Below are 21174 nucleotides of genomic sequence, written 5' to 3' on the forward strand. Positions count from 1 at the left end.
GGACTCATCCGGTAACTAGATCATCACATGTCTTAAGAGTCACCCTATCTCTCTTTGCTGGAAAAGAACAGCATTAGGATCTTGTTGCCCGGTGGACTCACTCCCGGCTCCCCACACAGGGCCCAGGGCGTCTTTGTAAGAAGCATTCCCCCTCTCCACTCTGTTTAATCAACTCTTGTTTTTTAATCAGAACACTTGGAAAACTTAATTCCATGTTTTATTATTCAACATTTTATATATAATAAATACAAACTTTTTACAGCCACTGTAAAGAAAGCACACCCGCACGGAGGCTTCCTCTGAGCCCTGACCTATGCATGGTGATGCCGCTACTCAGCCTGGAGAGAAGCGTTATTTTTTTAAAAAGAAGGCATATTTTTCAACGTTGTCCTTAAAATAAAATTAGCAGCTCTTCCAAAAAAAATAAAATATAACAAAAGAGTTCAAATAACTCTGAGGCTATGGGAAACTCAAATTCAAGGACAACTTGGTTAGCTAAAGAGAAAACAAGACTGGGTGGCAGGAATTGCTCTATTATAAGCACTTTAAAGATCAGCAAATTTGAAAATCTTAAAACACCCTTTTAATTTTTTAAACTTAAGAATAAGTTTGATAAACATAAAAAGACCTCAAATAGATCAACAGATAAAGAAATCCAAAAAACAAAAATCCAGATTTATGGAGAAGAGTCATTAGAGCATCGTTGCTAAAGTGATCAAACGACTGGAAATCCCTTCAGCTCTGATATCAGTCAAGATCCCACGGGGACATGTGCGCATTTCAAGTTTTTAGAGATTCTCAGGAGGGATGGAAATTTCAGAGCATCATACAACCTTTAAATCTGTGAATTTCATTTCCTAACCAAGGTAAAAGGGAATTGGCAAACATCACTTTGTTTCCTAGGTCAAGAAGACCTAACAGTCCACATTGGGGGCAGCCCTTCAGGGCCCTGCTGCTGTGGCCATAGGGAACACCAGGTGGCTCTCCCATGACCTGCAGGTCTGGTCTCCTTGGTTTCACCTGTGCAGGTGTGCAGTCCTTTATCCTTTACGCAGGAAACAGGTTTCTTCCAGGGCCCACAGGTTCTTCACCCCAGACAAATACCAGGGCAGTGGGACCTGAAGCTGCACTTTCTGTAGGTGACAGCTGATCTACACCAATCACAACCCATTGTCTGGGCCAGTACTCTGGCTTGGGAATAAAATAATATAAGGGCCTTCCCCATAGAGAAGCTGTGCAATGTAGACCTGTGTCCTCAATGCAGCCAGACACTTGGGTTCAAACGATACTGGTCAGAAGTGTATACACTGTAAAAACCAAGAGGGAAAATACCCAAAGACAAAAAGAACATTAACGTGGCTCATTTCAGATCTGGAAGCTCCACTTCTGCTCCCGCCATAGCCTCCCTTCTACTCCCGTCTATGAGACGGGCAGGATGTGGCTCCAGCCCTCCAGCTCAGCCCACGAATACTAAAAGAATGGCATAAATATTAACACAAAGGACACTGCTGTTTTAGTCTGTTAGTTGTGAAGAGATGTGCATTAATGCGACTGGCGCTAAGCGCAGGCAGTTCACTTTCTTCCCAGTAGGGTTGCATTTTCAGTATGGGAATGAACCTCAGGGAGGAGCCAGCCTCTCCTGGATCCTTCTTGTTTCCTTATATAGTCAACATAATCTGATTAATTTTAATCAGAAGAGCAGAGTCCACTTGAAGACAGATGAGATCTTTGCCACAGCCTGTGACTACAGTAATATACTGTACAGTGATTCTGGGTCTGGCCTGGAGTCTCATATAAAAATGGGCCACCATAAGGCATGAGAGCTGCTCCCCTCTGCAACTAGGACCCGCTATGGTTTGTGCTATGGTAGGAGAGATGACATAGAAAATGACAACAAAAAAAGGCACAATCAGGCCAACCAGTCACATAGAATCCTCCGTGGTTTTGCTCTGTTCAAGAGTCATCATCATGCAAAGGTGCCTAAAAACGACTGGCCAAACTCCAAGCCTGGCCTTGATTGTAGCAACAACAGAAGGTAAACCCACTGTCACACCAGTGTGATCTCCACATCCTCCATTTTCTCAGCTGGCCGTCGGTGGTTCTGTGTGGGTGGTGGGGGTGCCGCCCGAACCTGAGCAGGAGACAATTGCAGGGTTGTCGTTCAGCTTCCTGACTCAGAACCCAACACATGGAAAGCTCCAATGCTCCTCTTTATAGACACTGACACCTGACTGGGAAATGCTCCCAGCTCTCCCTGGGTTCCCTACCCCGAAAAGCAGACCCCATTCTGCATGATTTGTCACATCAGATAGCTTGAGGTCCCAAGACGTATGTGTTGCTGTAGTCCTAAAACCCTTCTCCAAAGCAAAGGCCTAGGGGTGGCAAAAAGAAGACAGACAGATAAACAGACACACAGACACACACACAGACACACACACAGACACACACACAACAAAAAAAAAAAAAAAAAAAAAGAAGACACAATGCAGGGAATGGAACTGCTCACTATGTCTCTGAGGAGAGCCACAGGGAGGGAGGCTGGAGAGATAGGCAGAGGCAGGTAGCAGAGGGCTTTACTAAGTTACAGGTATAGCCAGCCATGGTGGTACAGCTCAGCATGCAGGAAGTAGAGGCAGAACTACACAAAGCCAGAGGCCAGCCTGAGCTATACCATGAGGTTTTTGTCTCAAATCAAACAAAGAACACAGGGCTGGAAACGTAGCCTACTGGTAGAGCGCTTGTTTAGCAGGCTGAAGGCCCTGGGTTCAATTCTGAGCACTGAAAAAAGAAGTTGAAGGAAGAACAGAAACAAGAACTTGGGCTTGGAGGTAGAGGTTTTGGTTGGTTGTAAGGAGTGTCGGGTCTGGGTGGGAAAACATTATTCAACAGCTACAGGAGACTGCAGTGGGCACGAGTACTCTGAGGATGACTTAGATGTCCTGGTCATCTGGATGAGTGACGGTGTCAACTGAACAGTTCAGAGACCCCGCTGGTTCACTCTGGTAAGTGTCTGTGGTGAGGGGTAGGAGGCTGGGACCAATAAGGCAGCAGGAATGACTCCAAGACTTGGAGGAGGGTGTGGGTCCCCCTCACCTACACAGGCAAGACCTCAGAGAAGGAACATGTCCAGAAGGGAAGAGATTTAATTCCATTTTGCTGAGTTTGTGGGGCTGGGGCATCTAAGCTGTGATCCCAGAAGCCAAAGCTCAGGAGAAAGACATGACTATGGGGGTTGTTGGCATGGAAATGGTTTTTATGGTCACTTGGGAAGAGTGAGTCTAATGACGTCAACAGAAGCATGAAGGGAAGCTACAGAGATGGACAGCAAGTCTTCTTCACTCCTCCCTCTCCTGTCAGCCCTGCTGGCACTCTGCTCCAGCCTCCTGGTCTTTCTGAGACAACCCAGGCTGGATTTGAAATCATGATCTTCCTACCTCAGCTTTCCAAGTTCTGGGAATCACAGGCATGTGCCACCATGCCCAGCTAGTAGCAAGAATTTAAACATGTGTAAGAAACCAAAACAGGCTCTGCTCATCACCTCAGTGTCTTCTCATAACAGAGACCTAGACTAGCGGCCATGACTCCAGCACGGTTCTCAGACACATCTGCTGAATGAGTAAAGCCAATGGATCGGGGGATCGAGGCATCGCATTCAGATCAGTATCCCTGAAGGCTAGAACAGGGCACTGGACCCCCAGAACTGGAGTCTGTCACAGGGGTGCTGGGTATTGAACCCAGGTCTCTTCTGTCTGCCCCTCTACTTGGACTAAAGGTGTGTGCCACTACAGCCCAGCTGAAAAATGGGCTCTTAATAATGTATGCTAAGGAACTGCTTCACTTTACGACTGTATTATGTTTGTATTTGAGCACGGCACAGCTACCCTCTTTGATCTCCCCTGGCTCAGTTGGAAAGTTCCAATGTACACTAGATCAGTTATTTTATAGCCTTCCTCCCTTCAAGAAAAATGATTTTTTTCTTTATGTGTACCATGTGAATCCCTGCCCTGGTGACTGAGAAGGCCAGGAAAGGGCACTGGACTCTCTGGGACTAGAGTTGCAGACAGTTGTGAGCCACTATTGTATGTTGCTGCTGGGAACCAAACTCAGACCCTCTGCAGTAGCAGTAAGTGCTCTTAACTGGTAAGCGAAATCTCAAACACCTCCCTCAATTGGCCTGGAATTTGCTCTATAGACCAGATTAGCCTAGAACTCAGAGACCTGCCTGCCTTTGCCTTCTGGTGCCGGGAGTAAAGTCACCACCTGCAGCTCACTTTAGAGCCTTTCTTCCCAACAGTTCCTTCACTTGCCCAACTACTGCATGGCAGATCAGCAACAAGAGGGACCACGGGGGACAAATGATTTCTCACTTTCAATTCGAAAGAACTATGCAATCTATAATTCTTTAAAACAGGAGACTTACAGGCCGCAGCTTGCCATATGAGGTGTCAGGAGTCTGCCTTGAGGCTTGTGAGAACCCTGGTGATTCAGCATGAAGGCTGTTTTCTGAGGGAGAGAACCCAAGAGTTGACAACTGCACAGTAAAGATGCTAGTGTGACAGATGTGCGTGCTGAGGTGTGCCCAGGACACTTACACTAGTGTGACAGATGTGCGTGCTGAGGTGTGCCCAGGACACTTACACTAGTGTGACAGATGTGCGTGCTGAGGCGTGCCCAGGACACTTACACTAGTGTGACAGATGTGAGTGCTGAGGCGTGTGCAGGACACTTACCACTGGCTGAAGGAGACCGGGGGAAGAACTGGGAGCTCCTCTTATCTGGACTGGGATATGGGCTGCTGGGAGGCTGGTCATACAGAGGCAGTGGAGGCAGGGACGTGTGCGGCTTTGGGGATGGAGAGATCTGCAGCAAAGGAGGCAGAGTTATGAGACGCTGTCCTCGGGAAGGAGTGCTTGGCTGCTTTGCTGCTCAGCATGCCTCCCCTTCCTCTGCAGCTAAGTTATAACTGCTAACACTTGTCAGTCTCACAGAAGCAAATGGGCCTGAAATAAACTCTGAAGCGTCAATTTCATACTGCACTTAACACTTCCTTCTCAAATTTCATTATTCTATTGATTCTAATGGATCTTTAACAGTTACTAAGTCAATGGGAACATTCTTCTACTGGGCAATTCAGCTAAAGCTGTGAAGAACAAAATGGGGGACAAACGTGTGAAGATAAAATCACTGGTTGAGTTTCTGACTTCCCAGGTCTTCTCCATACCGACTAAGCAGTCATAATCGCACACTTTACCCTTCCATCTGCCAGGCCTGCTGGAACAGATCTCTAGAGAGGACAAATCAAACCGACAATTTCCCGTAAAACAACACTTAGTTGTGGTGAGGGAAACTGACCCCCCCCCCCCAGCTCTGGCAGAACCTGGGAAAGGCAGGGTTCTAGTGAGGTAGCAGGGCCAGCTAAAAGCCATACTGCAGAAGCTAGCGAAAGACAATACATCCCCTCCCTGGCTTCTTTCTCTCCAGCAAAATCTCTTAAATGTCATATGAAATTCAGTATTTTAATGAATTCAGAGAAAACAAGTTGGGAAAGAGAATAGAATGTAAGATGGTCATTTTCTACAACGTCCTAACAAGTCTCTAGTTTTCCAAATTCAGCTGTGCAGAACCTGGCTATTGAGGGATAGAAGGAAGGAGAAGCTTCTCTACCTTTTCCCTCTCATGTACCTGACTCTCTCTTGTCCATGGAGTGTCACCGTTCTCTGAAGCTGAGAGCTCTTCCACTAGCACCGATGGGAATACGCCAATTCGCCCACTGAATTCCCCTTCCCAGAAGCCATCGTCATCTTGGTTTTCTTTGTTCAAGATACGAATAATTGCTCCCTCAGGAAAGGACAACTCGTCGTCCGTCTGGCCCTCATAATCATAAAGTGCTTTCACAAAACAGACTGGAAGCAAGAGAAAGACAAACCGATGAGAACAGACAAACGCATTGCTTTTGTCCTTAACTTTAAGACAAGGTCTTTTCTGTAGCCCAGGCTGGTATCAAGCTTGCAACAATCCTTCTACTTCAAACTCCCAACTCCTAGGGTAACAGTGTACCCACACCATTTTAGCCAGCAGGACTGATTTTTCAACCACCCTTTTGCTCCAGGACAACTAGTGAGCATTATACAAGACAAAATTAAGTTTTAAGTTTTTACTCACTGAAAGTAACTTTATGCTTCTCCTGAACAGGACTAGTGCTATCAAATATAGGAAGACATACAACATAAAGTGCTTTTTTTTTTTTTTTTTTTTAAATTTTCGAGATAGGGTTTCTCTGTAGTTTTTGGACCCTGTCCTGGAACTAGCTCTTGTAGACCAGGCTGGCCTCGAACTCACAAAGATCCTCCTGTCTCTGCCTCCCGAGTGCTGGGATTAAAGGCGTGTGCCACCACCACCCGGCCATAAAGTGTTTTTAAATACTAAAGGTTTTAGTGACTTTCAGGTACTAGTTAGGTCAGGGCCGTGACCCGACCGAGTGTCCATTTTAGTCTTTACCACTAGCATCTCCATTGAGGCCTGAACCGAGTTCTGCTTCTGTGGAATTGCTGGACGTGTGTGACCGACTGTCCAGAGCGGCCAGAGACTGCAGCATGCTCAGCAGGCTGTTTGAGGTGGGAAACTGTAGGTACTTTTCTGGAACATAACCCACTTGTCCAACTTTATTTCGAGCCTGGGTAAAAGACAGGGAAAAACAAGCTTGTACACACAATCTGGACAGAGCACACCAGGAACCACAATAGATGCCTAAGACATCACAAGAAGGGGTGATATGAGCAAAGGAATATACCTTTACCCAGTCTTCCATATCTCCATCTTCAATCACTTCTAACACCTCATGTTCCTCAATGGTCAACTCATCTGGTTGAGAAGCCTGCAATGTAGGATGGCCATGAACAAAATCAAAAAGGTTAGATAAGGAGCAGATGTGAGCTGGTCATAACAAAAGCCAGGGATCAAAACACTGAGATGATTTTGAGAAACAGAACTTCAGTGCTGTAAAACTGTCATAATGAGGTGAAGTTTTACTTTTGAAAACTGAACAAAAAAAAAAAAGGCAACAGAAACTGGCTCCTCGAGAGGTATTCAGGTTCAGTGAGCAGAGTGCAGAGCTGGGAGCAGAGGGCATGGGCGCTGCTTCCAGCCCGCTTATCTGCTGTGCTTATCTGCATGAGTTATTCAGCAGAAAGCCTCCATTTATTCCAAACGGCAAGTCAGCTGTGCCATGCTCTGAAGAATGGGGGTCAATGGCAAGAATAAGCACAGAACCAAGATGACCTGGGAGGCACAAGTAACAGAGAAGGCACTCGGATGGAAGTGCATGGAGTGAAAACGCAGACACCATGTACATGGATTGCAGTGTGGCTTGCGCAGTGCCGAGGGCTCCTCTGCAATCAAAGAGGAAAGTTATGAGCAAGCCAATGACTGAGGTGGGTTTTCCCCAGATGGATGTTTCTCCATAGCTCTAGTAGCTTTACTGTCTCAGCTGGCACCCACCACCACATCTGCTTTTGAGACACAGAACCCAGAGGAAACTCCACCAAGAAAGGAAAGAGCCTCCACCAAGGCCTCCTGAAGAGTCTTGTCTGTCACTTGTGACATGTGTCTTCTAGTTCTCCTGTAAAAAGCCTTCAAAGCTTTCCCCAAGTCCACTATCACACAAGGCTTTATTGTCCTTCAAATCTCAAGTATAAAATATCTCCAAATTATACAAACAAATAGAAGGGGGATTTAGGATCTCACTAACCCAGGCTGACCTCACTCAACCTTGCCAAGTAGCTGAGGATGACCTTGAAGACCTTGAATTTCCGATCCTCTTGCGTCCACTTACTGCGGGGTGCACTGCACCAAAACTACTGTTGAAAGTAATTTGCCTCCTGAGACACCTTTCCACCTCATCAACACCCAGACTATGGATGATGCCATTGCTTCCTGACATAGAAAAAGGACTCAAGATTTTCTTTCCCCCTCCAAGACAGGGTTTCTCTGTTTAGCTCCGGCTGTCCTGGAACTCACTTTGTAGACCAGACTGGCCTTGAACTCAAGAGATCTGCCTGCTTCTGCTGGGATTAAAGGTGTGCAAAACTCCCTTAGAGCTGAGTAGTCCAGCTTCAGTCAAATTCTAGGCAAATGACCCTAAGGTGTTGAGGGCTGGAGAGACTGCTTGGTTGTCAGAGCACTGGCTGGTCTCGCAGAGAACCTGGGTTTAATTCGCAGCACTCACATGGCAGCTCACAACTGTTTGTAAATTCAGTTCCAGGGGACCCAGTGCCATCTTCTGGCCTCCGTGGGCACCAGGCACAAATGTGGTAAAGAGACACATGCAGGCAAAATATAGACATAAAAAAATATAAAATTTTAATTTTTCTTAAAAAAATGTCTTTGGTCTTTTGGCTTCTTCTCACCTCACCCTACCCCCAACTAGAATATAAGGTCCACTAAGGGCAGAGGCTTTTGGTCATAGAGAAAAAACACTGCTGGTACATGGAGGTGTTCACTCATTGTTAAATGAATGGGGCCTCTGGTGATCTTTTCCTTGTAGGGTTGCTGAAGGGATTAGGAACAAGCAAGTAAAAGCAATTCTTTCTACTACTTGAGATTTGTGGTGCAGTGAGCGTTCTTCCAGAACAGCCACTGTGCGCTACTTGCTTCTTCTCTTTTACTTCTGTGAGACCTTCGCAACTTCCACGCACAGCACTCCAGCTAGCTGGTCATTCCTGTGGTTTCCTACTAAATGACTAAAGTGGGCTATTTCTTCTCTCATTCCAACTACAGATAGCAAGCAATTAGTAAATAGCTACTCAGTAAACAATCTTAATCCTGTGTCCTTTAAGTCTGAATACTCAGTAAGTCAGAAATCCATTCCCAGCTATCTTTACATTTCCTGGATTTTGCTTTCCTGGTTTTAAAAGTCATGCTTATTTATTGCAGAAAAGCTGAAGAATACAGAGATTCTGGTATTCTTTATTTGTATTTGACATTTATAGTAAGGTTTGTTTGTCTGTTTTTGAGATATAGTCTTACTATGTAAGCTCTGGTTGGCCTGGAACTCACAAAGATCTGCTTGCCTCTGCCTCCAGAGTTCTGGGGTTAAAGATGTGCACCATCACATGCCATACTTCTTAAAAAAATTCATGTGAGTTTTGCCAAATGTATGTCTACATTTTGGAAATCAGTTATCTTTTTCTATTACATGGATTCTGGGGATCAAGCACAGGGCCAAGGGTTGGGATTTGAACCCAGAGTCTTACACATTAATGAAGTACGCTACTACTAGGCTAAACTTCTGATTCCTACTCTGGTTTACCGGGGAAATGACCGGGTATGTCAGCAGAAGAGATGGGAAAGAATGTGAGCTGTCTGAAATCAATTGGGACTTAGAACTCACCATTTAAATATCTCAAATCCTATTTCTGGAACTTGCAAGGAAACATAACAAGAAGTAACATCAGGAAATGGAGCTTTAGCTCTATACCTTGGAAGACCTTTCCAAGTATCTCAGAAGAGACTTTAAATCAGATGTTTATCAATAATGGCAAGTTACACTGGCAAAAGCCCTAACCTTTTTAGGAAAAAGAATTATGTGTTTAAATTTAATGAATGGATGACAAACTCAAAAAAGTCCAGGAATTACTGGTATTGAGCACATGGGTGGAGGTGGGGTATCGGTGCACAACAGTCAGAGTTTTCTCTATCATCTGTCACCTGTGGCATATCCTCCTCTACTGTCTTACCACAGTGGGGCCAGAGGACTTATTTGCTCATGTCTTCCTGTATCATTCATTCACTCATTCCACAATTACATTCTGTGCCCAGGATTGTCACAGGTGCTGAACACACAGATAAGGAACACAAAGGTTCTGTTTCTGTAGTTCTTCAGTGAGGCGCCAAAGAAATAGGAAAACAGGTATGATAAAGTTTAGTCACAAATGCCAATTACGTGTTTCACTAGGTTATGGTCAACAATGGACTACACAACATATGTAGTGGTCCTGTAAGATTACAGTAAAAGTCAGGCATGGTAGGTAGCATTTCTTGACTGTAACCCCAGAACTTGGTAGGTGAAGCAGGAGGGCCGCCCGAAGTCTGAAGGTATCTTCTACATAGGCTACAGAGTGAGATCCTATCTCAAAAAGAAAATTATAATGGAGATGAAAACTTTGTCACCTACTGATGTTGTAGCCATCATGATACAACACAGTGCAACATACTACTCACTGTCTGTGGCAGTGATTATTTATATGAACAAACCCGTGCTGCCAGACATACGGAATTTACGCAACACCTGATAATATGGTACAGCAATGTCAATGAATCTACTATTTCTTGCTTTACTTTTATTTTTTATTTATCTTTTGACTTAGATTGGCCTGGAACTCTCTGTTCAGGCTAGTTTTGATCTTTTTGTCATCCTGCTTGAACCTCCTGAGTGCTGGTATTCTCACATTCTGAGTACTGTATTAGGATATATTCCTTCTACTTAAAAAAAAAAAAAAACTTTACCATAGACCTGAGCCTGGAAATGCACACCTGAAATCCCAACACTTGGGAGGTTTAAGATGATCCTCAGCTACATGAGTCTGAGGCTAACCTGGGTTCCATGAGACTCTCTCACACAGAAGTTACGGTAAAGCAGCATGCTGGCTGGCAGCAGCCCTGTACTTCTCATGTGCTTTGTTCATTATGGCCTGATGAGCCATAAGACACAGAGCACACAGCTCTGTGAGCAGGAAGCTCTCCCATCAGGCTATGGAACTCTATGTTTGCCGGTAACTGAAATCGCTTTAATGTTGCATTCTTCAGAATGTATTCCTACTGTTAAGCAGTGCATGACTGTTCAGAGTAAATGAATGAGGTAATGGGTCTGAGTAGGCTGCGAGGATGACCCAAGCAGGTACTTTTTTTTTCTTATAGGAAAGACATTTTTAAAAAGATTTATTTTATTTTAATTATGTGTATGAGTGTAAGTGTAGTTGCCCTTGGAGGCCAGAGGCCTGGAGTTGGACTTACAATAGTTGTGAACTGCTCTATGTGGATGCTGGGAACCAAATTTGTGTCCTCTGTAAGGGCAACAAGAGCTTCTAACGGCTAAGCCCTCTCTCCTGCAAGAAAGGTGCTTGCTTGTTTCTCTCTCTCCCTCTCTCTTCTTCCTTCCTTTATTTTTCTTCCTTCCTTTCCTTTTTGTTTTTGGTTTTTTTTTTTTTTTTGAGACAGGGTTTTTCAGTAGCTATGGAACCAATCCTGGAACTCACTCTGTAGACCGGGCTGGTCTCAAACTCTGAGAGATCCGCCTGCCTCTGCCTCCTGAGTGCTGGGATTCAAGGTGAGCACCACCACTGTCCTGCGGAGGGTGCTTTTGGAGCTGGGTTCCCAGGGAGAGAAGCAGACAGCTGGCAGAGGAGTGAAGAGTACAGGATGTTCAAGGGGAAGGAGTTGAGCACTCCTGGAGTCTGAACTGCAGCCACTGGCTACCGTGCTGGATTTTTTTCTACAACTACTTTGTAAGACTCTTTGTTCTTTTGCTCTCAATCTGGGAGGGAAGGGGCATCCTGACAAAAGGTTTATGCCAAGCTAGGGCATGAACTCTAGCCACTAAGCGTTTATGAGATGTGGGGTACCATGATCAGTGCTTTGCTATGTGTTACTTAGTCTTCAAAGTAGATACTGTTCCTATGATACAGGAAAACAAACAAGCCAAGAAATCCCTAAGACAAACAAAACCCCCAAAACAATGGGTCTCGCAGAGACTGAGTGTATGCTTGGGTACTCAGAAAAGCAGAGATGGCAGATTTTTTTTGAGACAGGGTTTCTCTGTGTAGCCCTGCAGTCCTTGAACTCAAGAGATTTGCCTGCTTCTTCTGACTCTGAGTACTGGGATTAAAGCCCTGTGCTGCCCCGCCTGGCTAGAGACAGGGTTTTAAGCAGAAAAGTCAATGTCAGAGTCTTAACATTTCACTAACAGATGGCAGCTTTATGCCAGCAGTGTGAGCAGAGTTTAATGAATTCTCAGAGTTGTCTAATTTACTATCACCAATATCCGGGGGTGGGGGGTGATACAAACCTTATAGGAATAAACAACTTTGCAGGTAAGTGGGTAATTCCTTAAAGTGCCAGAAGGGCTGGAGCTGCTGTCATCAAAAACATCCATGTTGTCTTCAAATTCTTCCCCTTCTTCTCTTTCAGCATCTGCATTAAGCTAGGAAAAATTAGAAGCCATTGGCTACTTTGTTTATTTCAGGAAAACAGTAGAAAACAGGAAAAAAAACCCACTTGTTATCTGATTATTTCAAAATATTAATTCATCAATTCAACCACACATAGAAATGACTGTCCTCAACTGCATTTTACATATTATAAAGACTAAAGAATATTTATAATCTACAGTTTCAGGTCACTTGGAGTTTTACACACACACACACACACACACACACACACACACACACACACAGTAAAATGTCAGGCTGGGAAGCTGCTGGTTTTGTAAAAAGTACTTGCCACGCAAATCTTGACGACCTGAGTTCCAACAGCAGATCCCAGAGTGGAAGGAAAGAACCAGCTCCCAAGGATCGTCCTCTGTCTCCATAGGCACATCATGGTACATTTGTGTGCACGCACACACACACACACACACACACATGCGTGTATAAACGATAATAAAGTAAAAGCAGGTATAATTAAAGCATTTTGGAAGTGGAGGCTAGAATTGAAGGCTGGCTTTAGCAAGATAGTAGGTCCTGAACTAAATGAGACCCTGTCACAAACTTTTTCAAGTGTTTAAGAAGTAATTTATCAGTATCTCTTCATTTTCTGCTGTTCAATGCCAGCTAAAACAAAGTCCTCTTATGTTACCATGTAGGCATGATGTGGAGAAACAGTCTTATAACTATGGCAGGTAGTACTGCAAATTCACACTGTTTTTAGAAAACATAGCACCTAATACAGGGTTCATGTCATGACCAATAGCAAAATTAAATATGATAAAGACACGATCAGAATCACAATGAGACACAGCTCAGTTGATAAGAGTACTTGTTTAATATGTATTTAGAACTGGGTACCCTCCTCTGCGCTCCATAAACCAGGTGTGGTGGTGACACATGCTTGCAATTTCAACACTCAGAAGGAAGAGGAGCAGAAATTCAAGGTCACATAGCAAGTTTGAGGCTAGCATGGGCTGTAAGAGACCCTGTCTCAAAACAAACCAAGAAACCTATCCACTCCTACAAGCAAGCCAGGCACAATGGATCATGTCTGTAATATCAGCACTCGGGAAGCTGAGTCAGGAGGAATGCTCTGAGTGTGAGGCCAGTCTAGGCTACAGGGTCACCTGGTAGCACATACCTATAATCTCAGGACTCGGAAGGCAATGGCAGGAAGATTATCCTTGGCTATATCATGAGTGTAGGCCAGTTTGAGTTCCATGAACTCCTGTAACAATCAATCAAACAAACAAAACACAACCCCCTAGACAAACATAAAACAATAAAAACAACCAACTAAAAGCCACCACAATACAATACTACTTCCCGTTCATTTGGGTCTTTATCATCAAGAAAAGACAAAAGAGCACGTGTTGCTGAGGATGTAACAAAGCTGAAAACTTGTACATTGGTTGTGGGACTGTAAATAGCAAAGCTGCTGTGGAAAACATTTCCCTGGGTAACACCTAAAAGGACCGAAAGCACAGACTCGAACAGATGTTTGCAAACTGATGTTCACAGGAGCAATATTATAGCAGCCAAGGTTCCACCGACAGGAGGACAGGTAAATGAAACACAGTACACACATATGACGGAATATTACTCAGTCTTACAATGGAAGGAATACTTAGGAAATTAAGCTAAGTGAAATGTCATCCAGAAAAGGATAAGCACCAACTCCATTTCTGAGCAGCATGCAGAGTAGTCAGAGTCACAGATACAAAGTCACACAGCACTGCTTGGACTGAAGTAGCTCACGGGAGTTACTGTTTCCTAGCACAGAGTTTCACAGTTTCCATTTGGTTGTTTATTGGAGACAGAGTCTCACTACGTATCCCAGAGTGGCCTGAAATTTATGTATCTTAGGCTGGCTCAAACTTGGAAGTTTTTGCTTCTTCTTTTTGAGTACTCAGATTACAAGTAAAAGCCCCCCCCCCCCCCCCCGTGCCTTTGAGATAGGGTTTCTCTGTGTAACAGTCTTGGCTGTCCTGGAACTTTCTTTGTAGACCAGGCTGGTCTTGAACTCAATGAGAGCCATTCTGTCTCCCAAGTCCTGGGATTAAAAGCGTGTACTACCACTGCATGGCTTTTTTTTTTTTTTTTAAGATTTACTTTATTTTTAATTTTGTATGTGTATGTGAGTAGCAGACAGAGGACAGGTCCCCCAAAGCCTGAGTTACAGGTGGTTGCTAGCTACCTGTTAGGGTGCTGGGAACTAGGTCCTCTGCAGGAGCAGGACAAACATCCTGCACCATCTCTCTAGCTCCTTAAACATATTTTATATATTCAGAAGAACTTGCTTTCACACTCTAGGAAAAGTTATAGACATTTTACTATATTACACAAAATACTCAGACATTTATAAAAATAGGGTTAGAACAAGTTTCCAAAATATGTGTAGAATGTTAACATGTACTGTGCTTTGGTACTGGGAATCAGTCTAGAACATTTACAAACATTCCTCTTGCCTCCTCTGCTTTTAGTTCACAGGAAAGACTAGAAGGCTTTAGAGACAACAGGAGCCACTGAGGCACTTTGCTTGACTTCAGCAGTTTTCTAAAGCACAACATCTAAGACTAATTTCTTCCTTTCCCCTCTTCCATCCTCTTCATTGTTCTCTTGCTTTCTTGATCCAGTATTTGTAAATCCCAGTCTTCCTTTGTATCTTATCTTAAGGAATATTCTCAACACTTCTTTCTTCCTTCAATCAAAACAATTCTTCTTGGCCACACTTACTTTTTTCTCCCTAAACTGCTGTCAAATGCTTACTCTTCCTGCAGGGGCAGTGAGAAGAACCCAGTGGGAGTTCCTACAGTGCTGTCTTCTAGCACTTGGCACCTTCAGCTTTGTGGTGTTTTTACAGACAGGAAGCAGAGGGCCTCAGTCTGACAGGCTGGATGTGCATACTGACTATACCACGCACTTGCCGTGCGACTCCAGGGATGTCGTTTGATTTCTAAACTTCAGAGACCTCAGGTCTCTAGTGAAGACAACTATTTTTTCACAGGGCTATCATAAGGATTAAACCCTTAACACTTGGCAAATGAGAGGCACTTAGTAAGTCATTATCTTTTGATGGATTTGCTGACGCCCAACACAGGGGGAGCAGGTACTAGCAGAAAATTGACTAGCAGAACCTCTCAACTCTACTTGGACGGAGAAGTGACCAATGCTGCCCAAGAAGATAATATACAACTGTCTGCTTTAAAGTAAGATAGATACTAGGGACCAGATTTGAGTTTCATGCCAGAAACAACTTTAGAAATTGGTTATGGGACTGTGAGATGGCTCCATCAGTGAAGGTGCTTGCCGCCAAGCCTGAACTCAATCCCTGGGACCCTCACGGTGGTAGGAGTGAATCGATGACTCCTGCAAGTTGTCCTTTGACCTCTACTCAATGAACAAGGCATGCGCCACTCTCAGTAGATAAATGTAATAACAAAAAATATGGTAAAAAAAATCAAAGCTTTCAAGACACAGACCACCAAGCAACAAGACAGTGGTGTCTGGGGAATGAAAACAATTTGCTCAACTTACTGTCAGAAAAAGTTTCCAGGCTGAGGACGGTGGTCCTCTGAACTGAGGAGTAGAACGGGGAGTTCACGAAGGCAAAGCAGCTAGAGTTCGGAAGTAGCAAGGAGAGCAGAAAGAGATCCTTTGCAGAGGAAATTTGCAGAGGCCTCAAGTCTTCAGCTGAGTAGTGCTTAGTGTATGTGTATGAATAAAGTAGCTGAAGTTAGAATAGAACCACCTAGAAGGATTAGAGAAAATTATCTCTAGAGCTCACACAGGTTTGGGAATGACTCCTGTTTCCCTAAGGCACAGCACATTGGGTGGGGCTCAGAGAACATCAGTAAGAATATGGAGGGCATGGGCAATGCCACCAACTAGATGAGGTTTGCATTTGTAGAACACAGTACCCAACAGCAGCAGAATGCACATTCTTATATATCACATCCTGGGTCACAAAAGTCGTCTCAGTAAATCTCAAAGAACTCAAAGAATGTTAGTGATGGACAGTGTCACTAAAGTAGAAATCAAAGGCAGAAATGAATCTGGAGAGTCTTCCCAAAATATGGAAACTCAACAACATAGTTCTAAGTAAGTTACCACTCAGTGAAGACACTGAAAAGCCAGTCAGAAAGTATCTTGAACTGAATGCTAACACATTAGCAGAACCATGCAAAGAACCTAAAGTAGTACGTAGCAGGAATGTTTACCAAATGCCTCCACAAGAAAGGGGGAGATATCTAAGTATCAATAACCCCAGCTCGTACCTGAAAAAGTCATAAAAGAACAAATTAAATCCAAATTAAATAGAGAAAGGATTAAAATCTAAGCAGAAATTAATAAAACAGGGAGAAAACCCCAACAAATGAAACCCAAAGCTTGCTCACTGTGGAGCGCCATCTAGTTGATGAACTTCTACTAGAACAGGAGACAAAACCGTACAGGAATAAGTGTGGAAACCAACACAACTACAGATGCTCTAGATAAAGAATAGTCACGAATACCATAAACAACTCATACCAGCAGTGTCAGTAATTTGGATAGGACAGACAAACGTTCTACAATAACAACAAAATGCAAACCAAATTATCAAAGTCTATTAAAAGGAGAAGAGCCTCCAGCTGGACATAGTGTCAGTATCTGCAAACCCAACAGAGGGAGAAAGAACATTCAAGGTCAGCTTGGTTTCCATAGTGGGTTCTAGGCCAGTCAGGGGATCCTGTCTCAGAAATCCAGCCTTTTCCCGCTTTTTAAACTTTCAATTTTGAGACAAGGTTTCAATAAGTTACCTAGTCTGGCCTTGAACTCACTCAGGAGTCCAGATCTCGAACTTGTGATCTTCCTGCCTCAGCCTGCAAGTAGCTGAATTATGGACCTGTCTCACGTCTCACCAATACTAGTTTCTTTTCTTTTCCTTTTTTTTTTTTTCCGTGACAGGGTTTCTCTGTAGCTTTGGTGCCTGTCCTGGAACTAGCTCTTGTAGACCAGGCTGGCCTCAAACTCACAGAGATCCGCCTGCCTCTGCCTCCCGAGTGCTGGGATTAAAGGCGTGCGCCACCACTGCCCTATCCAATACTAGTTTCTTAAAACACTAAATATATACGCACTATATAGCCTAGTCAGAAGCATATGTTGGTAGTACTTATCCCACCCAAATTCAAGACTTATAAAATTATAATAAGTAATAATAATAAAAGATAATAGCCCAGAACAACCGAATGTCCACAATGGGTAGAAGGATAGTAAACACCTATAGCCACACAATGCAACATTGCTCAGCAATGAAAATAAACAAACTGTTAACATACATGAATAACATGTGATCCTCAAAATCATCACCAGTTTTCAAAGTCCCACACAGAAGATATTATTCTCTTTATAGAAATTCCAGAAAATGCAAACTAACTTAATGTGCCAGAAAGTAGATCAGTGGTTAACTGAAGAACAGAAAATGAATGAGATTACAAAAGAGAATGAGGAAAGCTTGGGAAAGTAATAAATATATTATTTTTGTAACTACAATACTTTCACTAGTACACACATATGTTAAAATGTATATCAGAATGTCTACATTAAAATTCAATTGAGCCAGGCAGTGGTGGCGCACGCCTTTAATCCCAGCACTCGGGAGGCAGAGGCAGGCGGATCTCTGTGAGTTCGAGGCCAGCCTGGTCTACAAGAGCTAGTTCCGGGACAGGCTCCAAAAACACAGAGAAACCCTGTCTCGAAAAAGAAAAAAAAATAAATAAAATTCAATTGAATGTATGTTTTTCAACCTTTAATAGAGCTGCTGAAATATCAATAAAGCTTCTGAATTTGAATGCCAACTGGCCAACACAGTACACAAAGATTTAACACAATCACTAATGGCACTGGAAATAAAACATCCAATGATACTTACACCTCTGGGTTCCAACGTCACCTCTCCTCACTCAGGCTTTAAGGAACCCATCAGCTCCTCTGTAAATACACTCGGAGTAATTGTGCTTAGTAACTAACTCGTCTATGCAGATAATGTACAAACCACCTGACGTAGCACTTGAGCCCCACTCTTTAGTGGTAATTTAAACTTAGATGATAAAATGGGAGAAAAGTGCTTATCCTGAAGATGAGATGAATATTCTTTGACATGACTATGGGTAAAAAACTGTGTCACAGGAACTTTAGTAGTATTATCACAACTTTATTTTTGAGATAGGCTCTCATGTAGCCCAGGTTGGTCCCAAATTCACTATGTAGCTGAAAATGACCTAGACCTTCTAATTCTCTTGCCTCTATCTCCTAAGTGCTACCACATTTGGTTTAGGTTGTACTGGGGGTCGGACCCCTGAGTTCATTCATGTTAGGCAAGTGCTGTAACAACACAGTTACATCTCCAGCACACTTTTAAAAAGAAGCTAATTTTTGTATTCCATAGAAATCAAATGAATAAAACATTATGTTTAGCCAGACAGTGGTGGCGCACGCCTTTAATCCTAACACTTGGGAGGCGGAGGCGGGCGGATCTCTTGAGTTTGAGACCAGCCTGGTGAGTTCGAGGACAAGAGATACACAGAGAAACCCTGTATGGAAAAAAAAACCAAACCAAGACAAAATACATTCAGTTTTTTACAAATATGAATTAGTATTTTCCTAAAAACTCTCATTATACACAAAATAAATATTTTAACAATATTGATATATTATTATTGATACGTATTATTCCACTACTTAAAGAAAGTATCACTATCTTTTTTATTTTGTTTCGGCTGCCCAGGCTAGCTTTAAACCCCTCCTCCTCCCTTAGCCTCTCAGGTAGCTCAGACTGTATGTACCACCCTATCTAGCTCATTTTCTTTTTTTTGCTGGATAGTCTAGTGATTTCAGATGTACATGCACACTTTTTTTAACCACACATTTCTGTGTTGTGGTCACATAGCATCCGCTTTCCTTACTATTTTCTCAAGAATATGATAAACATTAGCAGTATTTCTCCCAGTGTTGGAAAGAATACAGTAAACACACCACCATTAGTAACTATATTGATTTAAAAAAAAGTTTATATTATTTCAATTATATGTATGTGTGTGTAGGGGTATAGGTACATGAATGCAAGTGCCCAGAAGTCAGAGGTGTCAGATTCCCCCAGAGCTGCGGTTGCAGGCTGTTGCATGCTGGGAACTGAACTTAGGTCCTCAAGAAGAGCACTATGTGCTTTTAACCACCACACCATCTCCCCATTCTCCCCTATAGTGATTTTATGGCATGACAGATCTCTTGGGTTTCAGGCTTCTGATCTTATTATGGTTTTGTATTGATGTGGGAAATCCTTCTGTATATGTGTTGCTTTTATTGGTTAATGAATAAAGAAACTGCTTTGAGTCTGTAGAAGGGCAGAACAGAACTAGGCGGAGAAAACTAAACTGAATGCTGGGAGAAAGAAGGTGGAGTCAAGAGAAGCCATGGAGTCACCAGAGGGGAAAGACGCGTGAGCTGCCAGCTGGAACTTTGCTGGTAGGCCATGAGCCTCGTGGCAAAATATAAAATAATAAATATGGATTAACCAAAAATATAAGAGCTAGCCAGCAATATGCTTAAGCTACTGGCTAAACAATATTGCAAATAATATCATTTCTATGTGGTTATTTCGTGGTCTGGGCAGCCGAGAATGAATAAGCAGTCCCCAACAACAATGTATCCTTTGACCCATGCTCATCACCCTTGTTTCCTAACCGTCCAGCCTTAGAGAAACACCATCCAACTCTACTTCTGTGAGATCAACATTTTAAAATTATGGTGTTTAGCGAGGTGTGTGTGTGTGTGTGTGTGTGTGTGTGTGTGCGCGCGCGCGTGTGCCTGTGCGTGTGCGCATACAGCGGTCACAGAACAATTTCAGAAGTCAGTATTCTCCTTCTACCATATGTGTCAAGTATCACTGAGGTCACCAAGCTTAGTGACAATTACTTTCCTCTGCATATATGACTATCAGTGGGATTAGGAGCATATTATGGTTATGCTGAAATTCAAAAAACTGTAATAGGATAGCTGGCTACACTTCTCAATGGTGAGAATTTTCAGTGCCAGCCCCTTTTTGGTGTTGGCTACTAGAAAAGGAGACAAGTTCTCTCAACTGTAGAAATTAAATCAGACACTGTATGCACTCAGCAGCAAAGGACCTTATGAGAAGGGTTGCACACTTAGTGCAGTGAACTAAACTGATCTTACTAGAATTTGAAATACCAAGTTCACCAGGAGCATGGGCTTTTTAGAGCATAGAACTTAGTTTAATAAAAAAGACTGCGATCCATTTTATTTATTTATTTTTTTTTGCTATCCATTTTAAAGTACTATAAATATGAAAGCAATTGAAGATTTTTTTTGCAAGGATATTCTCTTAACAATTTTTATTTGCTTCATTATAGAAATCCACTCTTTCTTTTAATTGAGATTAGCTCAAGCCCATGAGCAAGTTTTCATATTTTAAAAACAAATGCCATCAGACTACAAGAACTATTAGGCAGACTGGAGAGTAAGGTGAAGCACATTAGTCTCCTTGTGTTCCAACCAGATTACTCAGCAGTCTTCAAGATGACTGGAGTCAGGATTTATTTCTCTGCAGTTCTGCAAATGTCAGATCCTTAGGGAGGCTGCACAGCAAAGCAGACTGTTGGTTGCCTAGTACAACTGTTGAGGGAAGTCATGTAGATAGTGTCAGTTATAATCTGAAAAATCTAAGATAAAAGGAGACTAGAAAGAATAAAAATAAACCAATCTCAAAGAAAAGACTATAGATTCCACTGTGGGATCCAACAGAAAACAACCCTAAAATTATTTGTATTACAGAAAACAACCCTAAACTTGAAAAAAGGAATTTAGTTGTTTCTTTGTATCTAAGGACTGAATCTAGGATCCCTTGTGGATACCAAAGTCCATGGATACTCAGGTCCCTTACATAAAATGCTATAGTATTTAAATATAACCCATG

At 42.9% G+C, this 21174-nt stretch overlaps 1 protein-coding gene across 2 annotated transcripts in view; it reads right to left on the minus strand.

The window, feature by feature from the left end:
• Window positions 1-200: 200 nt before the first annotated feature.
• Fchsd2 (FCH and double SH3 domains 2) overlaps window positions 201-21174 on the minus strand; it is a 215965-nt gene continuing 194991 nt past the window's right edge. For both annotated transcript variants that reach the window (XM_050122646.1, XM_050122645.1), the window contains 7 exons: window positions 12062-12196; window positions 6791-6874; window positions 6499-6673; window positions 5683-5903; window positions 4731-4860; window positions 4421-4503; window positions 201-2131 (listed from right to left, as the gene is read on the minus strand). In XM_050122646.1, coding sequence (XP_049978603.1) covers window positions 2048-2131; window positions 4421-4503; window positions 4731-4860; window positions 5683-5903; window positions 6499-6673; window positions 6791-6874; window positions 12062-12196 — 912 coding nt within the window. In that variant the 3' untranslated portion in view covers window positions 201-2047. The remainder of the gene's footprint in view (window positions 2132-4420; window positions 4504-4730; window positions 4861-5682; window positions 5904-6498; window positions 6674-6790; window positions 6875-12061; window positions 12197-21174) is intronic.

This window comes from Alexandromys fortis, unplaced genomic scaffold (genome assembly GCF_014885135.2).
Source record: "Alexandromys fortis isolate MF-2015 unplaced genomic scaffold, M_Fortis_MF-2015_v1.1 scaffold_209, whole genome shotgun sequence".
NCBI lineage: Eukaryota > Metazoa > Chordata > Mammalia > Rodentia > Cricetidae > Alexandromys > Alexandromys fortis.